The sequence below is a fragment of the Lissotriton vulgaris genome, chromosome 12, assembly GCF_964263255.1.
Source record: "Lissotriton vulgaris chromosome 12, aLisVul1.2, whole genome shotgun sequence".
In the NCBI taxonomy this organism is placed as follows: domain Eukaryota; kingdom Metazoa; phylum Chordata; class Amphibia; order Caudata; family Salamandridae; genus Lissotriton; species Lissotriton vulgaris.
The window spans coordinates 499,653,048-499,677,470 of NC_141700.1; the positions used below are offsets into that span (position 1 = coordinate 499,653,048).

The window sequence follows — 24,423 nt, forward strand, 5'->3', positions numbered from 1 at the left end:
CCAGGGTAATAGTGCTGACCCACAGTGTGAGGGCTCATGCGCCTCCTCCCGTGCATCTAAGAGTTCCCCTGCAAAGTGACATACAGGGCGGGGCGCACATGCCTCTGTGTTGGCCACTGCACTGGTTCCCCCAGCGCTGCCAAGTCGATATGGCGTAACGATCAGAGCTGCCGACTCTGGCGTATCAGCGTCTGCTCAACACACTGTGATTCTGGGCAAAACACTTAATCTGTGCCTAAAATGAATGTGTCCGTCTGTAATGTAACAATACCTTCGGGTTGAGTTTGCGCTATATAAAACTGCAAAAGAAAAAAAACATGATGGCTCATGTGACTTCGCTCTCTCTGTGCTTTCCTCTATTTCTCCAGAGCTGGGAGGGCTTCTGCCTCTTCACCAAGAAGTGCAACCGCTGCTTCTCACCAAATGCAGAAATAAAGAAGACGCCTGCTCCAAGGCACAGTCACCAAACACGATCTGCCTAGACCCTTTGTGTGCTTCCCCATCCAAGGACAGAGTAAGAAACACGGTTGCGGAAAAAATAAACACTGGGTTTTGAGCGAAGTGTTCACACTTGACACTTTATCCTTCCACTAAGGCGCCCAGACCCTGATACAGTACAGAACTAGTTACAGTAGTTGAAAAGTAACCGCTATGTATGGTTGTTATAATTGTCCTAAGACTTTCCTGAAGTTACTAGGCATTGCCTACGGACATTGTTACTGTTACACACACTTGCCCGCCACACTTTTCAGCAACTTGCTGAAATCCCAGCTCCCCGGAGGAAGACAATGGTCTTTCTCATGTAAAGCGCTCTGATACCTCCGGGTCTAGCCAGCGCTATATAAAACTTTTCAAATAATAAATAAATAATAAATAAATTTGAAAGAAGGTATCTTAATTGCCCGAAGATCATTAATGCCCCAAATTGTAATCATTCCTAGGGTCTCAAATCCACGTCAGACTTGAAAAATAACAAATTCAAAGGGAGACACAGCTTCACATTTGGAGTTAGACCACTGTGGGTCTGCAGAGACAGACCTTCACAGTCTAAGCGCACGGGTCCTCCTGGGTGGATCTACACGTCTTACCTTTCCATTCTTGCTGTGGACCCGAGAAGCAATCAAAGTAAATGGGAAGCTCGAAGAGGGAACTGAAAGAGTGAGCAGACCCGACACTGCAAGCGAGCAAACCCACACCACATAGCTTACTATGAGGTGTTAGGAGACAACAGGCAGCCAAGAAGATTTCAAACGTCTAGTTAACAACAGCCTGAAAAAAGTACGTGAGAAGGCAATCCACAGCATTAAGCACGGGCACATGGACAGCGGGAGGGGGGGGGGGGCGGGAACGGGCAAACGGACAGCGGGAGGGGGGCGGGTTAGCGGGCACACGGACAGCGGGAGGTGGGCGGGAACGGGCACACGGACAGCAGGAGGGGGGGCAGGAACGGGATAAAAAAAATAGTGAAAATGCTGATTACCTGCAAGGAAAGTGAAATCGCGCAGCCCACCCCTGGTCTGAGTAGGGAGCGGGTCGGGTCTGCGTCCTCACAGGGAGAGCGAGCAGGCTGGTGTGATGAAGGATGACGAGACAAAAAAAATAAAAAAGCACCGCCCACCGCCGCATGACGTGGGCTAAAGCCTAAAATTCTCGGGAACGCCCACGAATCTGCTCCGGCATTGATGGACAGATCTCTGTTCCAATGGCTAGCCTCCATTTATGGAGCTAGCCAATGGAACAGAGGGGTGGGACAACACACACATACTGTAGACATAAGATTTCGCCTGCGCAAAAATCTGCGCAGCTTTCGACAGGCGAAACCTAAAAAGCTGAATGGCACAGCCGGTATAGTCCTTTGTTGTTTTTTTTATTTTCAGTTATGTTGCAATGAAGCTAGCGCTGCTGTATAATATGGCTAAAAAACACTAACAAAGCCAATAGATCTCGCACAGGCAAGACCTATTTGCTTTGCCAAAGCAGGATATGGAATGCCTTATGGTAAGTTATAAGTATTTCTATAGTGTTTACAATGGCTAAAGTACTAATACTATAGAATGGAGAATTTCCTTGCCAAGGTGTTAGTGTGTCCAGATTCAGAAGCATTTTAGGACCATAAAAACTGTGAAAAGGTGCCATATAAATGAACTAAATGTTACATAAGTTGCAGGTAGACGGAAAATTCCAAAAGGTTACAGCTTTTATTAAAGTTTTGCTTTAGGCTATGTGTTACTTTGGGTGCAATGGTTGCAAAAAAATCACAAAAGCACTCCTGACTACTTGTTTGTGGGTTTCCTATACCTTTTGGCTCCTGTGCCACTGCACCTGCAGCACCATTCAAACAAACCCTGATCCAAGTTCCTGCAAGGTAACTGCACGTTTGACTGCTTGTTTAGTAGAAAAATATAGCAGTAACTGGTGTCCAATGGGCTTCCTAGCCCTTTTGGCCCTTGTGCCACTGCACATGCAAATAATGACCCAAGTGCCCCACAAGGTATTTGCCCCTGTGACTGCTTGTTAGTAGTAAAATATCGCAATAATCAGTGCTCAGTGGAACCTTTTTTTATTATAGATTAATGGGGGTGAGGGTAGAGTGTCGGGATGCAGAAAAGTACACGTGTTTTTGCGGAGTGGGGTGAGAGAGGAGTCTCGGGAATGAACGAGAGCAGATAGAAACATGGAGGAGAGCTAGGGCACAGAGGCACTCGGACAAACAAAAGCAACATGGGAAGGTAGCACAGAAGCACGCGAATAAATGGGGGGCCCAAAGGCACAGGGTTTGCAAGAGGGTACATGACTGTGGGTGGGGGATGGAGACACGCAGGTGATTAAAAGGGACGTGGGGGTGTAGAAGCTCACGGGGAGAGAGGGCAACAGGATTGTGGGTGGGGACAAAGGCATATAGGTGAGAGTGAAATGGAATGTAGGGCAGAGAACCATATAAGGGTGAGAACTGAAAAGCACATGCGCTCTCATGGAGTGCTTCAACAAAAAGAAAAAGTAGCTCCGAAAATGTGAGCAGTGGAAGGACACAAGTGCTTTGACAAATGCTCTAGGGGAGGGCAAACACAAGAAGAGGCAGTAAAGTCCATAGAAGCTAACAAATAAGAAGCAATTAGAGTGCAGCACTGTCACCCCTGGACACTGGGGTGCAAGGTCTCCATTGGAAAAAAAAAACAGGCAGGAAAACGGAAGAAACGAGCAGAAAGGTAAAACAGAGGGCACAAAACAAGCAGAAAAGGTAACAAGCATTAGAAATGCAATAGGTCTCGCAGCATTAGAGTTAGTGCTTTTAGAATTGTTAATGGTTTTTTTTGTAAATCTTTAGCATGAGGTTGAGGGTGAGTGAGGGTGAGGGGTTGAGGGTGAGTGAGGGTGAGGGTGAGGCTGAGGGGTTGAGGGTGAGTGAGGGTGAGGGGTTGAGGGTGAGTGAGGGTGAGGGGTTGAGGGTGAGTGAGGGTGAGGGGTTGAGGGTGAGTGAGGGGTTGAGGGTGAGTGAGGGTGAGTGAGGGGTTGAGGGTGAGTGAGGGTGAGTGAGGGTGAGTGAGGGTGAGTGAGGGTGAGTGAGGGTGAGTGAGGGTGAGTGAGGGTGAGTGAGGGTGAGTGAGGGTGAGGGGTTGAGGGTGAGTGAGGGTGAGGGGTTGAGGGTGAGTGAGGGTGAGGGGTTGAGGGTGAGTGAGGGTGAGGGGTTGAGGGTGAGTGAGGGTGAGGGGTTGAGGGTGAGTGAGGGTGAGGGGTTGAGGGTGAGTGAGGGTGAGGGGTTGAGGGTGAGTGAGGGTGAGGGGTTGAGGGTGAGTGAGGGTGAGGGGTTGAGGGTGAGTGAGGGTGAGTGAGGGTGAGGTGTTGAGGGTGAGTGAGTGAGGGTGAGTGAGTGAGGGTGAGGGGTTGAGGGTGAGTGAGGGTGAGGGGTTGAGGGTGAGTGAGGGTGAGTGAGGGTGAGGGGGTGAGGGTGAGTGAGGGTGAGGGGTTGAGGGTGAGGGTGGGTGAGGGTGAGTGAGGGGTTGAGGGTGAGTGAGGGTGAGTGAGGGTGAGGGGTTGAGGGTGAGGGGGTGAGGGTGAGGGGGTGAGGGGTTGAGGGTGAGTGAGGGTGAGGGTGAGGGGTTGAGGGTGAGGGTGAGTGAGGGTGAGTGAGGGTGAGAGAGTGAGGGTGAGTGAAAGTGAGGGTGAGTGAGGGGTTGAGGGTTAGGGGTTGAGGGTGAGTGAGGGTGAGGGGTTGAGGGTGAGGGTGGGTGAGGGTGAGTGAGGGTGAGTGAGGGTGAGGGGTTGAGGGTGAGTGAGGGTGAGTGAGGGTGAGGGTGAGAGTGAGGGGGTGAGAGTGAGTGGGTGAGAGTGAGTGGGTGAGAGTGAGTGGGTGAGAGTGAGTGGGTGAGAGTGAGTGGGTGAGAGTGAGTGGGTGAGAGTGGGTGGGTGAGAGTGGGTGGGTGAGAGTGGGTGGGTGAGAGTGGGTGGGTGAGAGTGGGTGGGTGGAGTGGGTGGGTGGGTGAGAGTGAGTGGGTGGGTGGGTGTGAGTTTCTGACTAATAAATGAGTCTGGTACAGAATCCAGAGAGTTCTGTACCAAGGAAGCTGGTGGAACATGGTAATGTTGAGAGTTCAAGGCCGCAACAGGTGTTGGCCGCGGGAATGCTGAGGGTTCTATTCTACAGCAGGGGGATGGACATGGTCAACGATGGGACACAGGGACAAGCTTGGCCAGGTGACCGAGCACCATAGCATAGGGGTAACCATTTTGATCGGTGGAATTCTGTACGGAAAGGGGCTGTCGTAGCAGTTGAGTTCTGTAGCACCGCAGGGCGCAGAGCAGTGTTGTGCGCCAGAGGAGTGCACTGGCAACGCCCACCAAGCAAGTTTCGCACACTGGAAGGATAGACATGCTATGCTACTAGCACTGGTGTGAATCGAATGGCTTCATTGCACTGTGGGCAGTCTGGGATGTGTGCTTCCCTCCAATTTTGGGTTTAATGCAGACTATGCTCTGAGCATCATTTGATGCATTTAGGATTTGTGTTCTGCTCGATCCTCAAGACGGTCATGCGTACCATGTAATGAGAAGTTGTACATTGGGAGCAACTAAAGGAGGGCCACTAGTTCAATCAAGGGAACCGGCATCATAGAAGGGCCCTGCAGATCGCAGATGACGGAAGGTAAGAGGGTCCTGGAACAGTGATGGTTACGGCAGCCTAGCGAAGGTATGAAAACAATGCTCATGTAGTCCTAAAGTGACGAGTGTACACGGTCCTGCACCACATGAGGAGTTTAGGCATAACGCTCAAAAGGCAGAGGGGATTCAGCAGAAGGGTTTGCACCAACCTTATTTTAAAGAAAAGAGATTTGCCGAAAACGTGCAGGCGAGGTGCGACACGGCCCGGAAGACGCAAGGAAGAGAGGGGAGGGGGAGGAGAAATGCGACACGGCGGGAGGGGGCGGGCAGGGGAGGGGGCGGAGAGGGGAGAGGTGCGACACGGCAGGAAGACGAAAGAGGGGCTGTCGTAGCAGTTGAGTTCTGTAGCACCGCAGGGCGCAGAGCAGTGTTGTGCGCCAGAGGAGTGCACTGGCAACGCCCACCAAGCAAGTTTCGCACACTGGAAGGATAGACATGCTATGCTACTAGCACTGGTGTGAATCGAATGGCTTCATTGCACTGTGGGCAGTCTGGGATGTGTGCTTCCCTCCAATTTTGGGTTTAATGCAGACTATGCTCTGAGCATCATTTGATGCATTTAGGATTTGTGTTCTGCTCGATCCTCAAGACGGTCATGCGTACCATGTAATGAGAAGTTGTACATTGGGAGCAACTAAAGGAGGGCCACTAGTTCAATCAAGGGAACCGGCATCATAGAAGGGCCCTGCAGATCGCAGATGACGGAAGGTAAGAGGGTCCTGGAACAGTGATGGTTACGGCAGCCTAGCGAAGGTATGAAAACAATGCTCATGTAGTCCTAAAGTGACGAGTCTACACGGTCCTGCACCAGAAGGGTTTGCACCAACCTTATTTTAAAGAAAAGAGATTTGCCGAAAACGTGCAGGCGAGGTGCGACACGGCCCGGAAGACGCAAGGAAGAGAGGGGAGGGGGAGGAGAAATGCGACACGGCGGGAGGGGCGGGCAGGGGGCGGAGCGGGGAGAGAATGAATGTTGAAGGCGAGCAAGACTGAGAGGCGGATCTGTAAGTTAAAACAAGCTTCTCAGCAGTGGCCGCAGGCTGCCAGTGGGAGGGAACGAGCGAACATATGGCGAGCGGCGGGAAGGGGAAGGGGCGGAACAGGGGAGGGGGCGGAACGGGGGAGGGGGCGGAGAGGGGACATGCACGCGCCCGTGACTTTTAAGGTCAATGCGCATGCGCATAAGCTTAATGCGCATGCGCATTGACCTTAAAAGTCACGGGCACTGCAAGGAATCGCCACGATTCCTTGCAGTGCAGATAAAGTGTGGATAACTCGCTATAGTCTCGCCTTGCTCGATGCGCATGCGCATCGACAGGCGAGACCTAAAAACGAGCAAGAAACTGGAAGAGGAGGCAGGAACAGAGGGCAGCAGGTAGACAGGCAGCAGAGTTTGGCAGACTGCAGAAAGCTGGATAGAAGAACGGTCGCAGGAGGGAGCTCACACGAGGACCTGCTCAACAGGGTCTCACTGCAGCCTCCAATAAGTAGGTCCTGGGGAGGGCAGGGCACTGGGAGCCAGGAGGAGGGAAACGGTGGGAAGAAAGAAGCAGAAAAGGCAAAACGGAGGGCAGAAAAACGAGCCGAAAAGACAAAACAGAGCAAGAATCGAGCAGCGGAGACACATACGGAGGGGTAGCAGGTAGACAGGCAGCAGATGGTAGTGGACTGTGGACAAGATAGACAGGAAAACTGTTGCGGGGGAGCTGGCACGAGGCTTGCAAGCAAATGAGAGTGCCAATGCAGCCAACCCATGGTAAGCAATGGGCGAGCTCCATGTTCATTGTAAACTTCTAAAAACTCTCAGAACAAATAGCACAAGTACATTCCTCTCACAAACCGCAAATGACAGGGAGAGCCAGAGGAGCAAAGTTTAAAAAATAAGAAGCAAGCAAACGAGATTGGCATGAAAGCCAACCAATAAGGCAGTGAGTTAGCCCAAAAATGCTGTTGTATGTACTAGGCATTCCAATGAAAGATATCTAAAGCTATCTGTTGGCGACGCCTAAAAAGGTACTTCCGCACTAAACTACAATAAAATATATAAAGCATAACATGAGCTGTGGTTTTGGGAGGGGTGGTGGAGATTGCGGAGCACAAGTGTTCACTTAATGGCCAGCACCAAAAGCTAGGCCTAAACTTGAAACATGACCAAGTGAGCTATTGAGTGAAGGCTTACCTGGGCGCAATCTGATAAAAGCCCGGGCATTTCACCCAATGACCACCAGCAATTATTGAACATCTTGTTAAGCAGGTGTTGAAAGTAGGGGCACTGTGTGCAAATAGGCACATCCTTCTTAAGGACCATACTTGAGACAAAGCGGATCCTTCACAGCACAGGTCTACAAATTCAGTGTGGTCATTTGACTTCTTGGTAGTGCCAACAAGATGATTTATAGGAGTCTAACATTTGATTACTTTTTAATTTATTGATGGATTTTACCACAAGGTCAGGAGACAGCCATTCCATCTTCTACCTAAACTAACAACAATAAAAAAGAACTGGAAGAACCATTCTGTCAAGCTCAAGGTAAACTGTCTTCCACTCGTCTGACGTCAGCGAGCCAGGGACCGACTGTGGATATTAGGATTTTGGTGAAGGATAGAGCAGAGAATGATTTGAAAGGTTTATCTCAGTCTTAGAAACACTGTCTGCATTTTTGGCCTCAGTAGATGCCAGAGAAAATGTCACATCTCCACTTTGTGCTCATTCCAGCAAAGTTGCCCAAAAGCAGATAGGGGGCTAGACATTTCTATGAGCAGCAACACACCGTGTTACAATATTTGATTATCAGTAAATGGTTTTAAAAAAATATACACTATTGAATTTTCCTATCATCTGTTGGGAAGTAATCTCATCTCCAAGTCAGTGTTAAAAAAGGCAATAGCCAATAGTAAGTGTTGTACTAGCAGAAGCACATCTTTAAAGATTCTGGCACAAAAAACACAAAGTCCATTTTATGATGCCAAGAAAATTTAAACCTCAGCCTAATGATATTAAACAGAAGAGTGATTAATATGTCCCCTTTGATGAGTCCAGCATTCAGGGACGGATCATAAAATCAAATATGCCTTAACATAAAGGCAACCAAAAATACAAAGCTTTTGTATTATAGCTAAGCAGGTGGACTTTCACACCCACTTTCTGACCAAGCACTTGCTAAATATAGCACGGATTACATTGGCATGGTTTGATGAACAAGTCATGGGAAAAGTAAAATGCACCATTTTGAAAATGAAGCTAATGGTTAATGCTGCTCCACAATTGTGAAGGACTTCTTTTTTAATGCTGCCCTTCATTTCTGCAAAGAGCCTTGAGCTGACGCTGCCATCAGGTAAAGAGGGCAGAAGCAATGTCAGATTTCTTATATTGAAATCATTACAATAATTTGGTGATGTGCCCGAGTAGTATTACTAATGACCAAATTTACATACAAAGCCCTGGATCACCTATCCCAGTTTTCTAGAAATCTTTTGTGAGGTCCCGGACTCCAGCAAAAACCAATCCCCGGGGAAGGTGAGTTGGACATTGTGGACAGAAGTCGAATAGCTAAAGCTAAATAGACACGATCACATTAGTAAAAGTAAAGAGCGACAAATAACTGGGGGCTGTACTAAAACAGTTAGATGCTTGGATATTTTGGTTAGGAGTATGCTTGTGTCGAGTTAAGAAGAGGAGATTATTGAGGGCAAAGTGAGGGTTGTAACGGAGGACGGCATCACTACAGAGTTAGGGCTAAAGTAACAGACCATGGGCTACTAAATCTCTACCTTTCTAGTTTGTCCGTTTTGGCCATGGAGAGTAATTGTATAATTAGAATTTGCTCATTAAAACAATGAGCTACGAGGACCCTATTAGAATCTGGCCATAGGCCTCTCAACATCCAAGCTGGGGAGGGTGGGAGAGTTTGGTTTCACGCTGGGGAGGGTGGGGGAGTTTGGTTTTACGCTGGGGAGGGTGGGGAGTTTGGTTTCACGCTGGGGAGGGTGGGAGAGTTTGGTTTCACGTTGGGGAGGGTGGGGAGTTTGGTTTCACGCTGGGGAGGGTGGAGGAGTTTGGTTTCATGCTGTGGAGGGTGGGAGGAGTTTGGTTTAATGCTGGGGAGGGTGGGGGAGTTTGGTTTCATGCTGGGGAGGGTGGGAGGGTTTGGTTTCACGCTGGGGAGGGTGGGAGAGTTTGGTTTCACGCTGGGGAGTTTGGTATAAGTGAGCAGATATCGTCTGCGCCTGCTTAACTTTTTAAGGGGGTTTGCCCAAGGTGTCATCAATAACAATTGTTAAGTGCAAGCATTTAGGGTACAGGCAGAAAATGCCCAGGATCAAGAACAGTCTTTTTTCTTTACATGTGAGTCTTTGTATCGTTCAGCCTACTTTAATTAAGTTACACGAATGAGCGAAGAAAACACCTGCTTCTCTGCCGAGGAACCATGCTACTGAGGTAAGGATTTATCTACTATGCAAGCTATCTTGCTGCTTGTTCGAGCTTCAAGTGGCAACCAGGTCAGTGATAACAGAAATGAAAAACAAACTTCAGAATAGACAGGGGGCATCTGAGTAACGAAGCATTTCCACAGTCAAATTGAGAAAAAAATAACAGCTTTCACAGTCGATCCAAGAACCTATTTGAAATGTGCGAATATATTTTGTTCTTCAAAATCAAGGTTGGTCTTGAAGACAAAGCCCACTTTTAACAGTGGGAAATAGTCAATGGTTCAGGATTTATGCCTGGAACTGGCAATGACCCCACAAAGCCGACACCAGGCAGCAGCAGTCTGTGGAAAACAGAACCAAGAGAGACACTTGTAGACAACAGATGGTTCTGTGGAAAGGACATGCACAATAAATATTGGTTGTATGCACCTCTTATACACTCAAACAACTTTCAGAAGTAAAATTCTGCCTTGAGGTGGTGGCAGTAGTTCTTGATGTTTGAAACGTTGGGGAAAGAAAGCATATGGAGCCAGATGTACGACTATTCCATTTTGTGAGTCGCAACTTGCGAATTATTTTTGACTCGCAAATTGCGACTAGCAACTTGTAATGTACAACAGTGTTTGAGACACTTTGTGATTCCCAAATGGGCTGCAAGGGACCTCCCTCATTACCTCCTCGTTAGTCTTCCTCGCCCCCTGAGTTACAAAGTGAGCTTTAGCTCCACAACAGAACCCTCCAAAGCAAAAAGAAACCACCTCCCACCCCCTCCCAACATGGCCGACCAGTCCCACCTGACCTCTATAAGAGGCGGGCCGGCCCAACCAATCAGCCTGTTTTTTTTGTTCTGCACGATTCTCTCCAGAGCACTGTACAGGTAAGATGGGCCGGCGTGAGCTGGCCCTTGGGGTTTAGGGTGGAGGACCTGCTCTAGCGGTCTCGAGTGCCTTATGCCTGTAAATCCCCCCCCCTCTTCCTTCCCCCGGTCCTGTGGGGCCGGTTAAGTACTGCTTTAGCATGCCAGTGGTTTACAGGGGGGGGGGGCGGCAGGGGATATGGGGTGTTTGAACATGCCGGTGTATCCCCAGGTCGTTACTGATGGGCCCTGGCCACTCTGTGGGCTGTTTGGGTCTTACGCAGCTGATACCCTTTGTGTGTATGCTCATATGTGTGTGCACTGCCTGCTCACTTACTCAGCTGTTGAATGTGTCCTGCTTCTACCATTCTGGCTGTCTATGTGTTGCAAAGGGGATTGAATTGACCTGCTCCCCTGTCTGCCTGCAGTTTGTTCTTCACGATGTATTCTTGCTGCGGTTGGGGGAGGTATTGTGAGGCTGGTCGTGTCAGTTTCCGCCTCTCCCGACGGTGTTCTCTGTAATGTATTGGTACATTTTCGTGCTTATGTTCCGGCGCCCCGGCGAGGCGGGCGCCTTCAAGGGACACGCACGTGTGTTGCCCGGCCTCGAGGGGGTCGCTAAGCGCTCCCTCGCAGAGCTCTGCCCATTCCGGTCGCTCGGTGAGCGGCCGAGGGTTTCCGTACACCAGTTTTTACTTACAAAGTTTAGGCTCTGAAAAAAAAAAAAAAAGGGAGTCTTCACTTCTTTTAAAGACTCGAGCCTGGTCCTGGCGAGCGCCTACCATGCCGGATTTTTACGCGGCTGGCCTACCTTGCCTGGCGGCGGGTCCTCGGGGGCTCCGCTGTCCGGGTCCGGTTGCTCTCTCCGCTGCTGGGCGGCTGCTGTACGCCGCCGCCTCCTTGCGTGTCTTTGGCCCTACGGGCCGCGGCGGCTCGCGGAGCTGTAATTATCTCCGAACGCCCCCCGCCCCCCGGGGGCGGGGTTTGGTTGCCTCCAGGTGTTTTTTCTTCGCGCGGCGCCTGGTGTCTCACGAGGTCTTGGAGGCAGCTGGGGTACTTTGACCGCTGCGTGCAACCAAGGAGCTATAGCTCAAAGGTAAGGCTTGTACTTTTGGTGGGGACAGCCCTCACAGGCCAGGGTTCGAATCCTGCCAGTGCTGTAGAAGTGTCCCAAGGGGGATGTTTTCAAACTGTGATTTTTAAACTGCCCTCACAGGCCGGGGTTCGATTCCGGCCGGTTCTGTGTAAATATCCCAAGTCCCAATGGTTAGAGCAGCAGACCCTGCTGCAGAGGTGTAGCCCGGGACCAGGGTTCGATTCCCCGCCTCGGCGGGTCTTGGTCGAACTCCCACGGATCTGATAGGTCTTGGGTCCCAGAAATTCCGCAGATCGGAGAATTCTCGCCTTGGTGCCTCTTCCATTCAGGGTGTCCCACTCTGCATCTCCTCCTCGGGGACTCCGGGGTTCGTTCCTCGGTGAGGGCATTCGTTTATTTCTCTGTGCGACATCACTGGCACGTTGTGAATCCCGTTTCACTACTGTTATGTGCCGGATTGTGTGGCTCGTGGGTTGGAGCAACAAGGGCCCCCACGTCGAATCCTGCCTTTGCTGTGGCCCTGTTTGGGTGCCGGTGCCTATCTGGCGCGCTCTGAGGGGGCGCGGTGCGACATGGGGACATTCCCCCTTTGTCCGTGTTCCCTTCTTTTCTGGCGCCCTGGGCGCCCTGGGCCGTCGGGTTGAGCCGGTCGCGAGTGTTCCACTCGTGTTGTCCCGTTCGGCGGCGGTGGAGATGCGCATCAGACCCTGGTGCAACGGGGTTCGATTCCCCGCCTCGGCGTGGACTCGTTATCCCAGGGTTCAGTTAGTGCCCCGGGGCATGGCACTCCTCCTTGGGCCTCAGGGACCGGGTTGGGTCTTTCGGCTTGTGATTCAGTGGTTTGATGCGTCTACTGCTGGGGCTAGTGTTGGCCTCGTGGTCGCAGGTTCACATGCCGACGGGCCCGCTCGGCTTTTCGGCCATCAGTGGTCAGTGAGATTCTTTCCGTTGAGTTGGGTCACAACTGACATCTGTTATTCGGCACCACGATTCCCGTAGGTGTGAATGGGGGTTGTGCGCGATTTTTCGCAGCATGTTGCGCTTCTGTATCGGCCGGCTTGGCCCCTGCGCAGTTCAGGTGAGGACGTCCCGCCCTTGCATGGGTGGGGTCCTTCGGCGGGTCCGGGCCCGAGTTTCGGCGGTGACCGGTCTCATGCTGGTCGGCCGCTCCCTGTCTCGTCCTTGGAGACTGGCTTTTTTCCCTCTCACTCCAGGGGGTCCCCTGGGGGGGAGGGGGGGGGGGGGGGGCGGTTGCCTCCGTTGCTTCCCGTACTGGGACGTGGCTGTCCCGGTTCTCGGACTCTTCGGGTTTGCGGTCCGGTCTTGCGGTTTTCCGCAGGGGATTTGTTTCGATCCCCGGCACCGGAGGCAGGTTAGCCCTGCACCGTTTGACTCTGGACTATAGCTTGCTTGTTCTTCCCGTAGGCTCCCAGTGCAGGTATGCCTTCGGGTTGCTGTTCGCTTTGCATTCAGGTAATCCATTTGGTACCCACCGTCTCGGTGAGGGTCCCCGCTCTCGGTTGCGGGTGCTTCCGTTGTGCTGGCCTTCGGGCCCATGCGGGGGGGGGTGCTGTGCTCCTGGCCCGCCTGGTGGGTCTTCTTCGCCGGGTGTGGGTCTTGGGGTTCCCTGTCTGGCCGTGTGCTTCCTCACGGCCTCGTCCCCCACCCCTCCCTACCCGTGGGAGCCTACGGCCATACCACCCTGAAAGCACCTGATCTCGTCCGATCTCAGAAGTTAAGCAGGGTCGGGCCTGGTTAGTGCCTGGATGGGAGACCGCCTGGGGATACCAGGTGCTGTAGGCTTATGGGAGGCTTCACAGCTAGCGGTGTCTCGCTGCCGTCGGCTTCCGGGCCAATGTACGGTGGTCCCTTCGGCCCTCGTCTCGGGCTTGTCCTCCTTCGGGGGGGCGTGTGCCTGGTCTCGGTGCTTCCCTCTGGTCTTTCAGCTCCGGCGGCCGCTCAGCTCCTCGTGCCTCGGGGGTTGCTGGATGTCTTCCTGGCGGCCGTTTTTTTGCTGTGCTCGCTTCAGCAGCACTTTTGCTACTCTGGGTCTGGCTGGGCCCCGGCACAGTTTCGGGTGGCGTTGCCATTGCCGGTGCCTAGGTCCCCGGGTGTTGCTCGGGTTGGGCGCCCTGGTGGGGGTGTCACCGGTCCTGGCCCTTCGGGCTGTCTTCCCCCGGGGTCCGACGGAGTCGGGTCTGGCCTTCGTAGCATGGTCTCGCCCTGCCCCGGTGGTGTTTCGTCGCCTAGGGCCTCGGCTCGGTCTGCCTCCGTGGTCTCTGTACACGAAGGGGGGCTCGGCCCTCCGGCCCGGGTTCTGCTCCTCCTTCCGGGTCCTTATTACCTGTCTCTCGCATGGCCTTTCGGTCTGCTGGGCGCATCTCCCCCGTGCCCTCTGAGATCGCGGTTCCTCGGCAGGAGGCGCTTGGGCAGGGCCGGGGTGCTCAGGGGCGATCGGCTCGGAGGCACGTGGCCTGGTTTTGGAACGTTACAGTGGTGTGGTGCCTGGCACCCGCGCGTGGTTGCCACGCAGGTCGTGGTGCGTTCCTGTTTTTGGTTCCCGGCGGGGTCCACCGCCCCGGGTTCCTTCTCCTTTGGCCGAGCTGGCGAATCGTGCCTCCTGGCCGATCCCGGATCTTCCCGTACGGTGGTTGGGTCCCCCGCTCTCGGCGTCGGCGTTGAGCCGGCTCTTGTCGGCTGGCCTGCCTCCATGTGCAGGCCTGGTTCTGGAGCGGAGGACACTGCTTGCTCGGGCTTTGCTGCTGGGTTCCCGCAGGTATTCCAGTGCTCGCTTCGGCAGCACGTATACACACGGCTCCTACGCTAGGAGGACGCGCAGATTCGTGGTGCTTTCCATGTTAGTAGTGTAGTGTGTCTCAGGACGGCAGTCCCGGTGGCTGTGATTGGTCCTGGACCGGGGTTCAGTTCCCCGCCTCGGTGGGTCGTAGGCCTACATCCTTCCATGGACTCGAGAATTCTCATTCCGGTGCCTTCTCGTCTCAGATGGTCACGCTCTGCAACTCTGGGCAGATGCTTGCTTAGTCTCCACTAGGGCCCCTTGCGGCGGGTTGCCTGACTCTCACCTGGTATCCTGCGGGGGTTATCTCGCAGGGGTATCCCAGGTCGGGTTCCCAAGGCACGCTCCTTGTTGCCTTTGGGTGATACGTGCGCTATGCACATCGCTATACACTTGCATACTCCCGCTCTCGTTTTACGAGCTCTTCGGGGTCCGCCCTTTTGGGCCCCGGCCCTCGGTGGCTCTGCGGTTCCTCGCCTGTCAGGTGGTTTTCCCTGGTGGCGAGGGTGTCTGCTGGGCGGATGGGCGTGCGGGGGTCGTTCCTCCGCTCCCCGCCCTTCTTGCGGGTTTTGCCGGACGAGGTTGTTCCTCCGGCTTGTCCCCATTCTCCTTCCCGGGGTCCCTTCCGTGGGGCCTCGGACTCGGGTGGTATCTTTGCCGCTGTTTCCGGCCTACGTGGCCACTCCCTTGTCCGGGCTGGTTGTTCGGCGTGCTGTTTTGGCCTCTCTTGGCCGCACGTTTTTCCTTTCCCGGTGGGATGACCTGTGTTATGCCTTCAGGACCCGTTTCGGTCGGTCCACTTGCCCTCGTTCCTCCTGGGTTCGCGGGCTTACACAGGCGGGCATCCTTCCCTACGCTCCGCTGGGTTCGGTGGACCCGGCGGGGGCCCAGGGTCGGTCTGCGAGGTGTGGCTCTGTTCCCTGGGCCCCCTTAGGGGGTGTCTCCTCTGTGGAGTATTGGTCTGACTTCGGCGTGGTCGTCACCCGCCTGGTTCATGGGTCTCTAGCAGTCCCTGGGGGACTTCGCTGGGGCCGTTCTGAGTGCTGGAGCTGCGTCTCCTGGTTGGCCTCCTTTTTCTGGAGGCCTTGATTTCAGGTTTCCTGTGAGTCCCTGTTTTCTTCTCAGTAGTTTACATCAACCCTGGGTTGGTGTCTCTGCATCACCATGTGGTGTTGTGGTTATGGTGGTCAATGAAGCCTTGTTGGCTTGGGTATTGGCTCACTTTGTAACTCAGGGGGCGAGGAAGACTAACGAGGAGGTAATGCCCCGGTTACTTACCGGTAATCTTCATTACTCCGAGTATAGTCTTCCTCGCCACATGAGTTCCCTCCCCCCCTCCCTGTCTGGCTATCGGCTTCATTGTTTGCTTGGTAGATCAGGCTGATTGGTTGGGCCGGCCCGCCTCTTATAGAGGTCAGGTGGGACTGGTCGGCCATGTTGGGAGGGGGTGGGAGGTGGTTTCTTTTTGCTTTGGAGGGTTCTGTTGTGGAGGTAAAGCTCACTTTGTAACTCATGTGGCGAGGAAGACTATACTCGGAGTAATGAAGATTACCGGTAAGTAACCGGGGCATTAATATTCATGAGGCAGGTCACAATTTGCGACCCTTTGGGAATGGCCTGCACTCACACAGATGGTGCCATGCTGGGGTCAGCAGACCATCATGTCTGTGACTGCTTTTTCAATAAAGCAGTTTTTTTTAATGCAGTCCGGTTTCCTTAAATAAAAACGGGATGAGTTTCAAAAAGAAAAATGAAAAGTTTCAGTTTCACATTTTAAGAGCAGTCAGTGGTCCGTGGAACTACTGACTGCTCTTAAACAACCATTCTCAATGCAATAGGTCTCACGTTTGTGAGAGTTTAAGCTATTGTCATTGAAAATGGCAAAATGCCTTTTATTTATGTGTTTTTAAAAGGAACACATATATAAAAGGCATTGTTGTTTTTATTGCCAAGAGCTCAAAGTCTTGCAAATGTGAGACCACTATAATGGTGGCCACGCCCTTTTTCTAGACACTGCCCGCATATTCAGGTTACCGTGAGCAGCGTCTAAACAAAGGGGCGTGGCCACCAATATAGGGAAAGTGCATATGGTACCTTCACCCCAAGTTTACATTTTTTTGTAAAAAGTAATTTCAAAAGCTCTGAAGCACGGCCGCTAAAGTGAAAGCAGCCTGCGCTGGTACTTGAATAATTAAATAGGTGTGGCGCTAAAGTAAATGAGGACCGCACCGTACATTAAATAATTGAATAAGCGCTGCCACTAAAAGCGGACCACAGTGTAATTTGAATAATAAAAATATATTACAATTCAAAACAAAGTGGGCGGGTGCTCCGATGCCGTGGGTGGAATAGGGGAAGAGCATTGAAGAAAATAGTGCTCACCGTCTTATAAAGCAGACCGTGTAACAACCTGGGCCAGTCCTCATGGGAGTTTACAAGTGAAGACAAGGCAATACTAAGGAGGGACTAGCAAGCCTATATACTAATTAGAAGCCATCTTTTACGAAGGGCAATGACATAAGACCAGGACAAATATGGGCGGAGAGTGGGCAGGGCTACAAGAGCATTCTACAACACAGCATGCCTCGCAGAACGAGCAGCACATGCGCGCTGCAGTTAGGCTCAACCTAAAAATATTTCCGCCCACATTCTCAAAGGGGAAGGGGTCCCAAAGTATGCCTGGCTGGCGAGCCTTACATTCTGTAACACTAATTGTGAACTGTTTGCGCCTTTGCAGCCCCCCACTTCCAGGACAAAAGACATTTGGCATTCCTTAAAGACCTACCTCCTTCTAATTAGATCTACCCCTTCAGCAACAAAACCTGCAGGTATTGTCCCCACTGGTGTGGGTTAAGCTTAAATTTAATGATGTTTATTCTTATTAGACAGCTTGGTTTTTTAAGATGTATGAGCTGTGTATACCATGGTTCTCTGACAGGAGCCAACCAAATGTGTATTTTTGAAAGTCTCAAGAGGCGGGAGAAGATATGCAAATGGGTTGAACGTGCCCTTGTACTATGGTGTGTGGACCAAGTATCGGTTGCTCGTTTGCAAACATTTGTTGTAATAACTGTCATGGTGCATGAAAACGTAATTTCTTCTTTGTGCACATTCATAATAAAAAGGATAATTTTTTTTTAAAAACTTCTTTTCATTGGCCGTAAAATGAGAATGTTTTCAGACTGCATTTCGATTGCAAAACATTCGTATGGCACTGAGAGTCGCTATTTGGAAGGGGCTCCCTTGGCACGCCTCTTCCCAATAGCGAGTCGCAAACCCTATTTTGCAAGTTGGTAATAGGTCACCGACTCACAAAATAGTGTTTGCACATGCCACAGACCTATTTAGCAGCCGCAACCAGCCTGATTGGCCGTTAGCACCCGCTAAAAACGGTCATACATGTGGCCCATGAGGTACAGTTTCTTAACTGTCCTTAGCAAATGACTGGGGAAGCAGTCCCAATACACCAACCACAACATAATCAGGATCCAATATTTAAAATAGAACAACATGGAGCGAGTTCAGGCAAAAACTGCTATTCCCTCTACTTTGAACTACACACTTACCTCCCCAGAGTAGCTGTACTTCCCTTTCAGGATTTGCCGGTATAGCCTGGTCCGGTTATCATCCTCAAATGGCATAGTTCCACTGAGGAGAATGTAAGAGATGACTCCCAGAGCCCACATGTCTACAGAGTTTGTGTAAGGTTTTCGGACTAAGATCTCAGGGGCAATGTACTCCGGGGTCCCACAGGTGGTTTTCATCAAACAGTCATCCCCCTTCTTCCGAGCGCTCGCCAGGCCAAAATCTGTGATCATGATTTTGGAGTCTGTCCCCGGATGATAATACAAGAGGTTCTCCGGTTTTAAGTCCCTGTGCGTGATTCCCAGTGTGTGCAAGTACTTCACACCCTCCAAGACCATCTGGAGCACCCGTGTAGCATCTCTCTCTGTGAATGATCCTTTGGCAATAATCCGGTCAAACAACTCTCCACCAGTGGCCAGTTCCATCACCATGTACACCCTCTCCTGCGTTTCAAACACTTCAATGAGCTGGATAATGTTGGTGTGACGGACCCGACGTAGGACGTTAAGCTCAGATTCACACACTTCTCGACCTTCCCTGTACTTAGTCTCAATCATTTTAATGGCATATGGCTGTTTAGAGGCTTTGTGCTCCACACGCACAACCCGACTGAAACTGCCCCTGCCAATAAGGGCCTTAATGTCATACTTTGCAGTCACACGAGGATCAAATTTGGCACGATATTTAGCCACCTTGTTCCTGCGGGGATCAACATGTTCTATTTGGCTTGGTGGATGGCCACTGTGGTAAGGGCTGGTGTGATGGGGAGGTGAGGGTGACCCACTTTTGAGGGGGGTACTGCCCTTATCTGTGATGAAGTGTTTGTATATGTCATTTTTATGGGATTCAACCTTTTTGACGAGATCCAGCTGAACATCTTCTGGTGACTCAGGAAGTATTTTGCTCGTCCCACAGCCCATCGCTGATGGATGCTAATCATCCATGAGAGCCTTCTCTCAGGCAACACCAACATGGCACTGGTTCTGTGAAAGCTGCTTCGATACCTATGAAAAAGAAACAAAATTAGAATTACTTGAGGTAGATGCTAAAGAGTTCTGCAGGGCATGAGATCAATTAATTAAACCCACATGGCGATCTTTAGATCCAACAATATATGGGAAACGTGTTAGGGAAAGAACAGAACTCTACGCTAACACCTCAGAAGACTTTGGAAAGAGTTAATGTTCAGGAAGCGTTCACTAGGTATAAAAGACACAAAGTAGCAGGCACATAAGTAACCAGAAATAGCATTGTTGATGTATGATGCAGCAAAATCACTCGAGATTGCATGTGTGCAATCGAAACCAGCAAGACACCACTGCCATGTGCAACATTATTCACAACAAGAAGTACATATGTCTAAATGGACAGGACCATGTATCGATCACCTTACTCTCCAAAGCATGCCAATCTAGGCCGCAGCTGTAGTAAATGTAGTGGTCTAATAAAGGAGAACAATATTAAAGCATCAGTCAATAAATAACACAATATAGAGAATTCAGATAGATGTGCATTAAAGACTGTGCATAACTTGCTTATTTAGCAGCACTGCAGAAAAATAATGATTGAGGATTAATTAGTTTTATGTAATAAGTCACATAATTCATCATTTATTTACAATGCATATCCTAAAACTGTAAGAAGTCCTAAAAGTCACAAGTAAACCCAGCTACCGTCAGTTTAGCGTTAAAGCGTTAGATTAAATGCAGCAGATTTCTTGATCGTGTTGAACAAAATGGCTTCATAATAACTAGCGGTTTTCAATATCGTATTCTTTTCTCTGTCACTGCAGCCTGGAATATATGCCTTAAAAAATGCACACCACACATAAATTGCAAAAAAGTAATTCATGAAAATCACTAGGACGTACTCTTGTTTCCATACTACTGCATAATTTTTAGCTCATCTGTCTCACTGCAAATACAGGCCAATAGAATTCAAATAATTTTTATCCAGCCCGCTTAGCAAGTCTTCGATCCTGAACTGCTGGGTCAAGTCAACTTAACAAATGTAAAGCCAGGCTAACGGGTGCATTTCTAGGAAGCAGGTGAGGGAATAATAGGCAAGTAAATGTTTCATGGCAGTCAACAACGGCCTCAAACCCAATGGCAACTATACGAGTTCAAGCCGTGTCTGGAACAACTACTACAGTAGTATTCCAGGAGTACTGAGAGTTAAAAATCAATGAAAAGTAAAACCGAAAATGTATCTGTAGTGCTGTGCTTACAGTGATGTCAGGTTAATCACAGTAGAAGCAATGACCTTAACTTTTCATATAACGTTCTGGCCTGGTGACAGCTTTACTTGCCTCCCGACTTACCTAAAGAAGAACAAGCATTTACAATGCAACGGTTTCGCCTTTGAAAAAGTTAGAGCTATTGGCATTGTAAATGACAACATTTTTATTTATGTGTTGGTTTTTAAAACAGATAAATAAATGGCACTGCCATTTAAATGCCAATAGCTTAATCTCTCGCAAATGCCACACACAAACACACAGACCCAGAGTCCCACACACATGCATACCTGCAGAGCTACACGCAGAGCCACACACACACACATACACAGAGCCACAGACACACACAGCACCCCCCTCCCCCCCCATCGGGACACACCCTCCAGGCCAGCATGGACGGGAAGTCCTTGTAGTTGGAGATGCCGGTGGAGTCGGTGATGCAGGTCCTCCACAAGTTGGACCAGAAGGTGGCCGTGGTGATGACCGTGCCGTCGATGCTCGACACCTTCCAGTAGTCGGTGGGAAGCGTGGAGCAACAGTTTTCATAAATAAGGCCCAAAATTTCTATTAAGAGGTAGGCATAGTGCAAGGATTTTTGGACCCACTGGCAAACGTTTTGTGGATGTGGACTCCTCAAGAGGGGTATATTTTCAGCTTCCTGCTGCAATATGGGACTGTTTGAGCCCTATTCCTGGTAGTGCAGTAAGACAGTAGCACACCACTTAAGGTGCATTTGAATAAACACATTTCAGTTGAATATTCACAACAAGTAACATGACATCATACATTATTTAGGAAAAGTTATGGTTTGTATAGCTCTAGGTCTTTAAAATGAAAAAGCATTTTAAAAATTGTTTCAGTGCTTTTTCACCTTTTTCGTCTCAAAATTGTATCATTAACACTTTTTTTGTTGGAACAAATGTATTGTATTGCATTTATATAACGCCTACTACCCCTGATGGGGCCTTCAGCTGAATTACGCAGTTCTACTGGAAACCAAGGTTGTTGGTTAGCCGAGTACATTATTGGTCATTAGGATTAGCCTTGTGCTTTCAAGGAAGTAATCAGGGCTTTAAGTAGCCCGGGTCTCACCAGTGCTGATTACCGGCAGTTTTTTTTAAAGGGGGCCTCGAAACGGGTCTCTATCGGGGTTCATGTTGTGCCCTAGCACAGGCAGTCCGTTTTACCCCGGACTGCAGTGACAGTAGGCACATAGATGTGCGCGTGCTCACACTGCTCACTTATCACTAGTGTAGAAGCTACGGCATGACCTCATGCCAGGTGAGCGTTGCAGGGGAAGGGAAATCCTTTAACAAGAGTCATTTTCTCTATGGATGTCCCTTCTCTTTTTGAAAGTCAAGAGCAGCAATATTGCCATGAGGTCACCAGGGCTTTAAGTGGAAGCTTTTTCAATATTATATACAAGCCATAGTTGCTGCTTATTCATCATATGCAACAAACAAGCATTGACAAAACCAATAGTCCTGACTTGTTGTAGGTCTGTTAATTGTTGTATCATATATCTGGATGCAATGACAGAAACAGCAAAATTCAAGTCGGGCGGCACACTATGCTAAGCACAGATTTTTAGCTTACGTGTTTTAAGCCATGCCCTTAATTACATTGGTCACATGCCTTTGAGAGACCCCCCCACCCACACACACACACTCCCCCAGTTTTGTCATCCCACGTAAAGCCCTGGAAGTAATTATATGCTTTTTCTTCTGTTTTCTTGAGATAAATGAAAAGGAATTATAGGACAGTAGGGGCCTTATGGCATCATACAGGTTTATGAAGGGATGAACGGAGGGGCTAAATGGACTAGGTATTATTAGATTTCAGAGTGACATTTTTTTTTCAGTTTTAGACAGCGCGAACTCGACGCTAAGGCCAGTTACACTGCACAAGGACACATTTTTTTTTTTAGGCAAGGGGGGGGAGGGGAGGTGGGGGGGGGGGTGATGAAGAGAAAGTAAGTGAGTTTCCCAGATTCACAGGCTGAGGATCCTGTTACCCAGATCCAATGTCAGCAGCTTTGTCTGTTAAAGTGGGTGTACTTAACACCTTACTTTGTTTTACTGTAATGCAGATTTACAACGAGGCAGAAAGGCCAGGAGCAGCAGGGGGGACGGGGAGACTACAAACGTTTGATAGTTTGGTTAGGGTGAAGGATCAGCAAAGGAGGAGGAGAGGACAGGAAAGCAGGTGGTTTGCCCTGCAATGTGAATATTTGCCTTGGTTTACAATCTACTCACCGTGCATTGGAAGTGGTATGTCGGCGCTGAATGGCCCTTTAAGAAAACATACATAAATAAACTGACGAATGCAAACAGACGAAGGATTCAAGGAAACAGAGACAACATTCCGTAGACGAGTGGGGAAAAGACACCACACCTCCTCCCATGACTTGAAGCGTCAACAAACATAACAAGCATTTACAAGGGGCCGGAGACACGGACAGCGGGAGGGGGGGCGGGAACGGGCACACGGACAGCGGGAGAAGGGGCGGGAACTTGGTTTACAATCTACTCACCATGCGTTGGAAGTGGTATGTCGGGGCTAAATGGCCCTTTACTAAAACATACATAAATAAACTGCTGAATGCAAACAGACGAAGGATTCAAGGAAACAGAGAAGTAGAGATACCCTCGACTACCACTGTATGTAATATGGCAGCAGTGATCAAAGCCTAAATGACAAATCCTTTAACATGAGAACAAGTAAAACAGTTTTTGTACAGAAAAGAGTAAACAATGTATTATGTATACATACAAGAGTAAAAAATCACATTGAGTTATTGCATTTAACACCAATGAGACATGCAGTTAAAAAATAAGGTACACAACAAATAATTAAAATAAGTATCATTCAATTATGACCCGTATAATTGGCACAAAAAGAAGAAGACAAAAACAGTAAGACATGAAAAATTGTACAATACTTTCAGTATATTCGGACTTTACAATTATTACATCGATGTTATGTATGGAAAAATCAACATATCTACAGCGATGAAGAAGTCATGAATTATACAACTTATTAGAGGGCGTCGACGCGTTTCGGTGGAGTTCTTTGGTTCTTGCCACATTTTTCAAGACTATATAAATTGTCTGTCTCAATCAGGGGGTCATACAGTTTCCCTAGAATGAATATACAACATATTAGAAAAAGACCTATTTACATTTGACACTTCATTACTATATAGTAACATAGATATACAATACTGTTCCCTATATAATCAATAAGGAGGGGAATCCTATCCCACCTTGGCAGTCCTGTTCTACGTGCTGGTTTATTAATGGGGTGAAAGAAAAAGCCAATAGGCCACACTTCATTTGAGTCCACATAATGGGGTCTTCCCTTAGTAATGCTATTATCGCTCTAGATGAAGGTTGTTTCAGGTATATATGTAGGTTAGCCTTTAAGGAACTTGCCTCGAAGCTAAGAATTGCTCTCTTACCCTGATATTTGTTACTACACGCTGTGTTCAGGATCGCGTTACTAAGGTGTCTTTTACACTCTTGCACAGGATTGGTGACCCTAAAAGAAATACATCAAGGGATGGCTCCACCCAATTCTTATATTGTTTCGTCCCCACGTTATGGCTAAAACCCGGCATAGGAAATTTACCTTTAAGTTGCTCGTGGTATTTTTTATGATTTTCTTGTCTGTTAGATTACTAGTAAGTCGAACGTGACACTTTCCGTCTTTTGCCAAGTGGGCGGCGCCTTCTCCTAACTAGGAAGGACCCTGCAGGAGCATGGATAAATGCTATGTTCAAATTAAACTACTATTACAAATTTTAGCTGTTTGGATCGAATAACCTAAGGCGAAGTATCTACAAACATACCTGTGTACTAGTTGTTGATTAAGCACAGGCGAATTGAAGTGACGTGAACATTTTTTTCAGCTTCTTAAAAACAGGCATCAGAGGCACAGCTCATTATAGTCTGTGATTCAGGCTTCTCCTGAACTAGGAGGGTCCCTGCAGGAGCATGGATAAATGCTATGTTTAGATTAAACTACTATTACAAATTTTAGCTGTGTGGATCTAATAAACTGGGGCGAAGTATCTACAAACATACCTGTGTTCTAGTTGTTGCTTATGCACAGGCGAATTGAAGTGACGAAATAAAATGTTCAACTTCTTAAAAACCGGCATCAAAGGCACAGCTCGTTCAAGTCTGTGATTCAGGCCGCAAGAATGAACCGCTGTGCGTGCACAAAGAGATAAACAAACAAATTCTTAAACACAATTGAATCTA

At 49.3% G+C, this 24,423-nt stretch overlaps 1 protein-coding gene and 1 non-coding gene across 2 annotated transcripts in view; one reads left to right on the forward strand and one right to left on the reverse strand.

Annotated features, from left to right (window-relative positions):
- Positions 1-24,423, reverse strand: part of PSKH1 (protein serine kinase H1) — a 186,931-nt gene that overhangs the window by 105,108 nt on the left and 57,400 nt on the right. Inside the window, exon 2 of the mRNA XM_086945253.1 lies at positions 17,904-18,926. Within this exon, the coding sequence (XP_086801379.1) occupies positions 17,904-18,842 (939 nt within the window). The 5' untranslated portion in view covers positions 18,843-18,926. The remainder of the gene's footprint in view (positions 1-17,903; positions 18,927-24,423) is intronic.
- LOC147677600 (5S ribosomal RNA) lies at positions 13,225-13,343 on the forward strand. The gene has a single exon (XR_015303292.1). It is a non-coding gene; the product is annotated as a 5S ribosomal RNA (ribosomal RNA).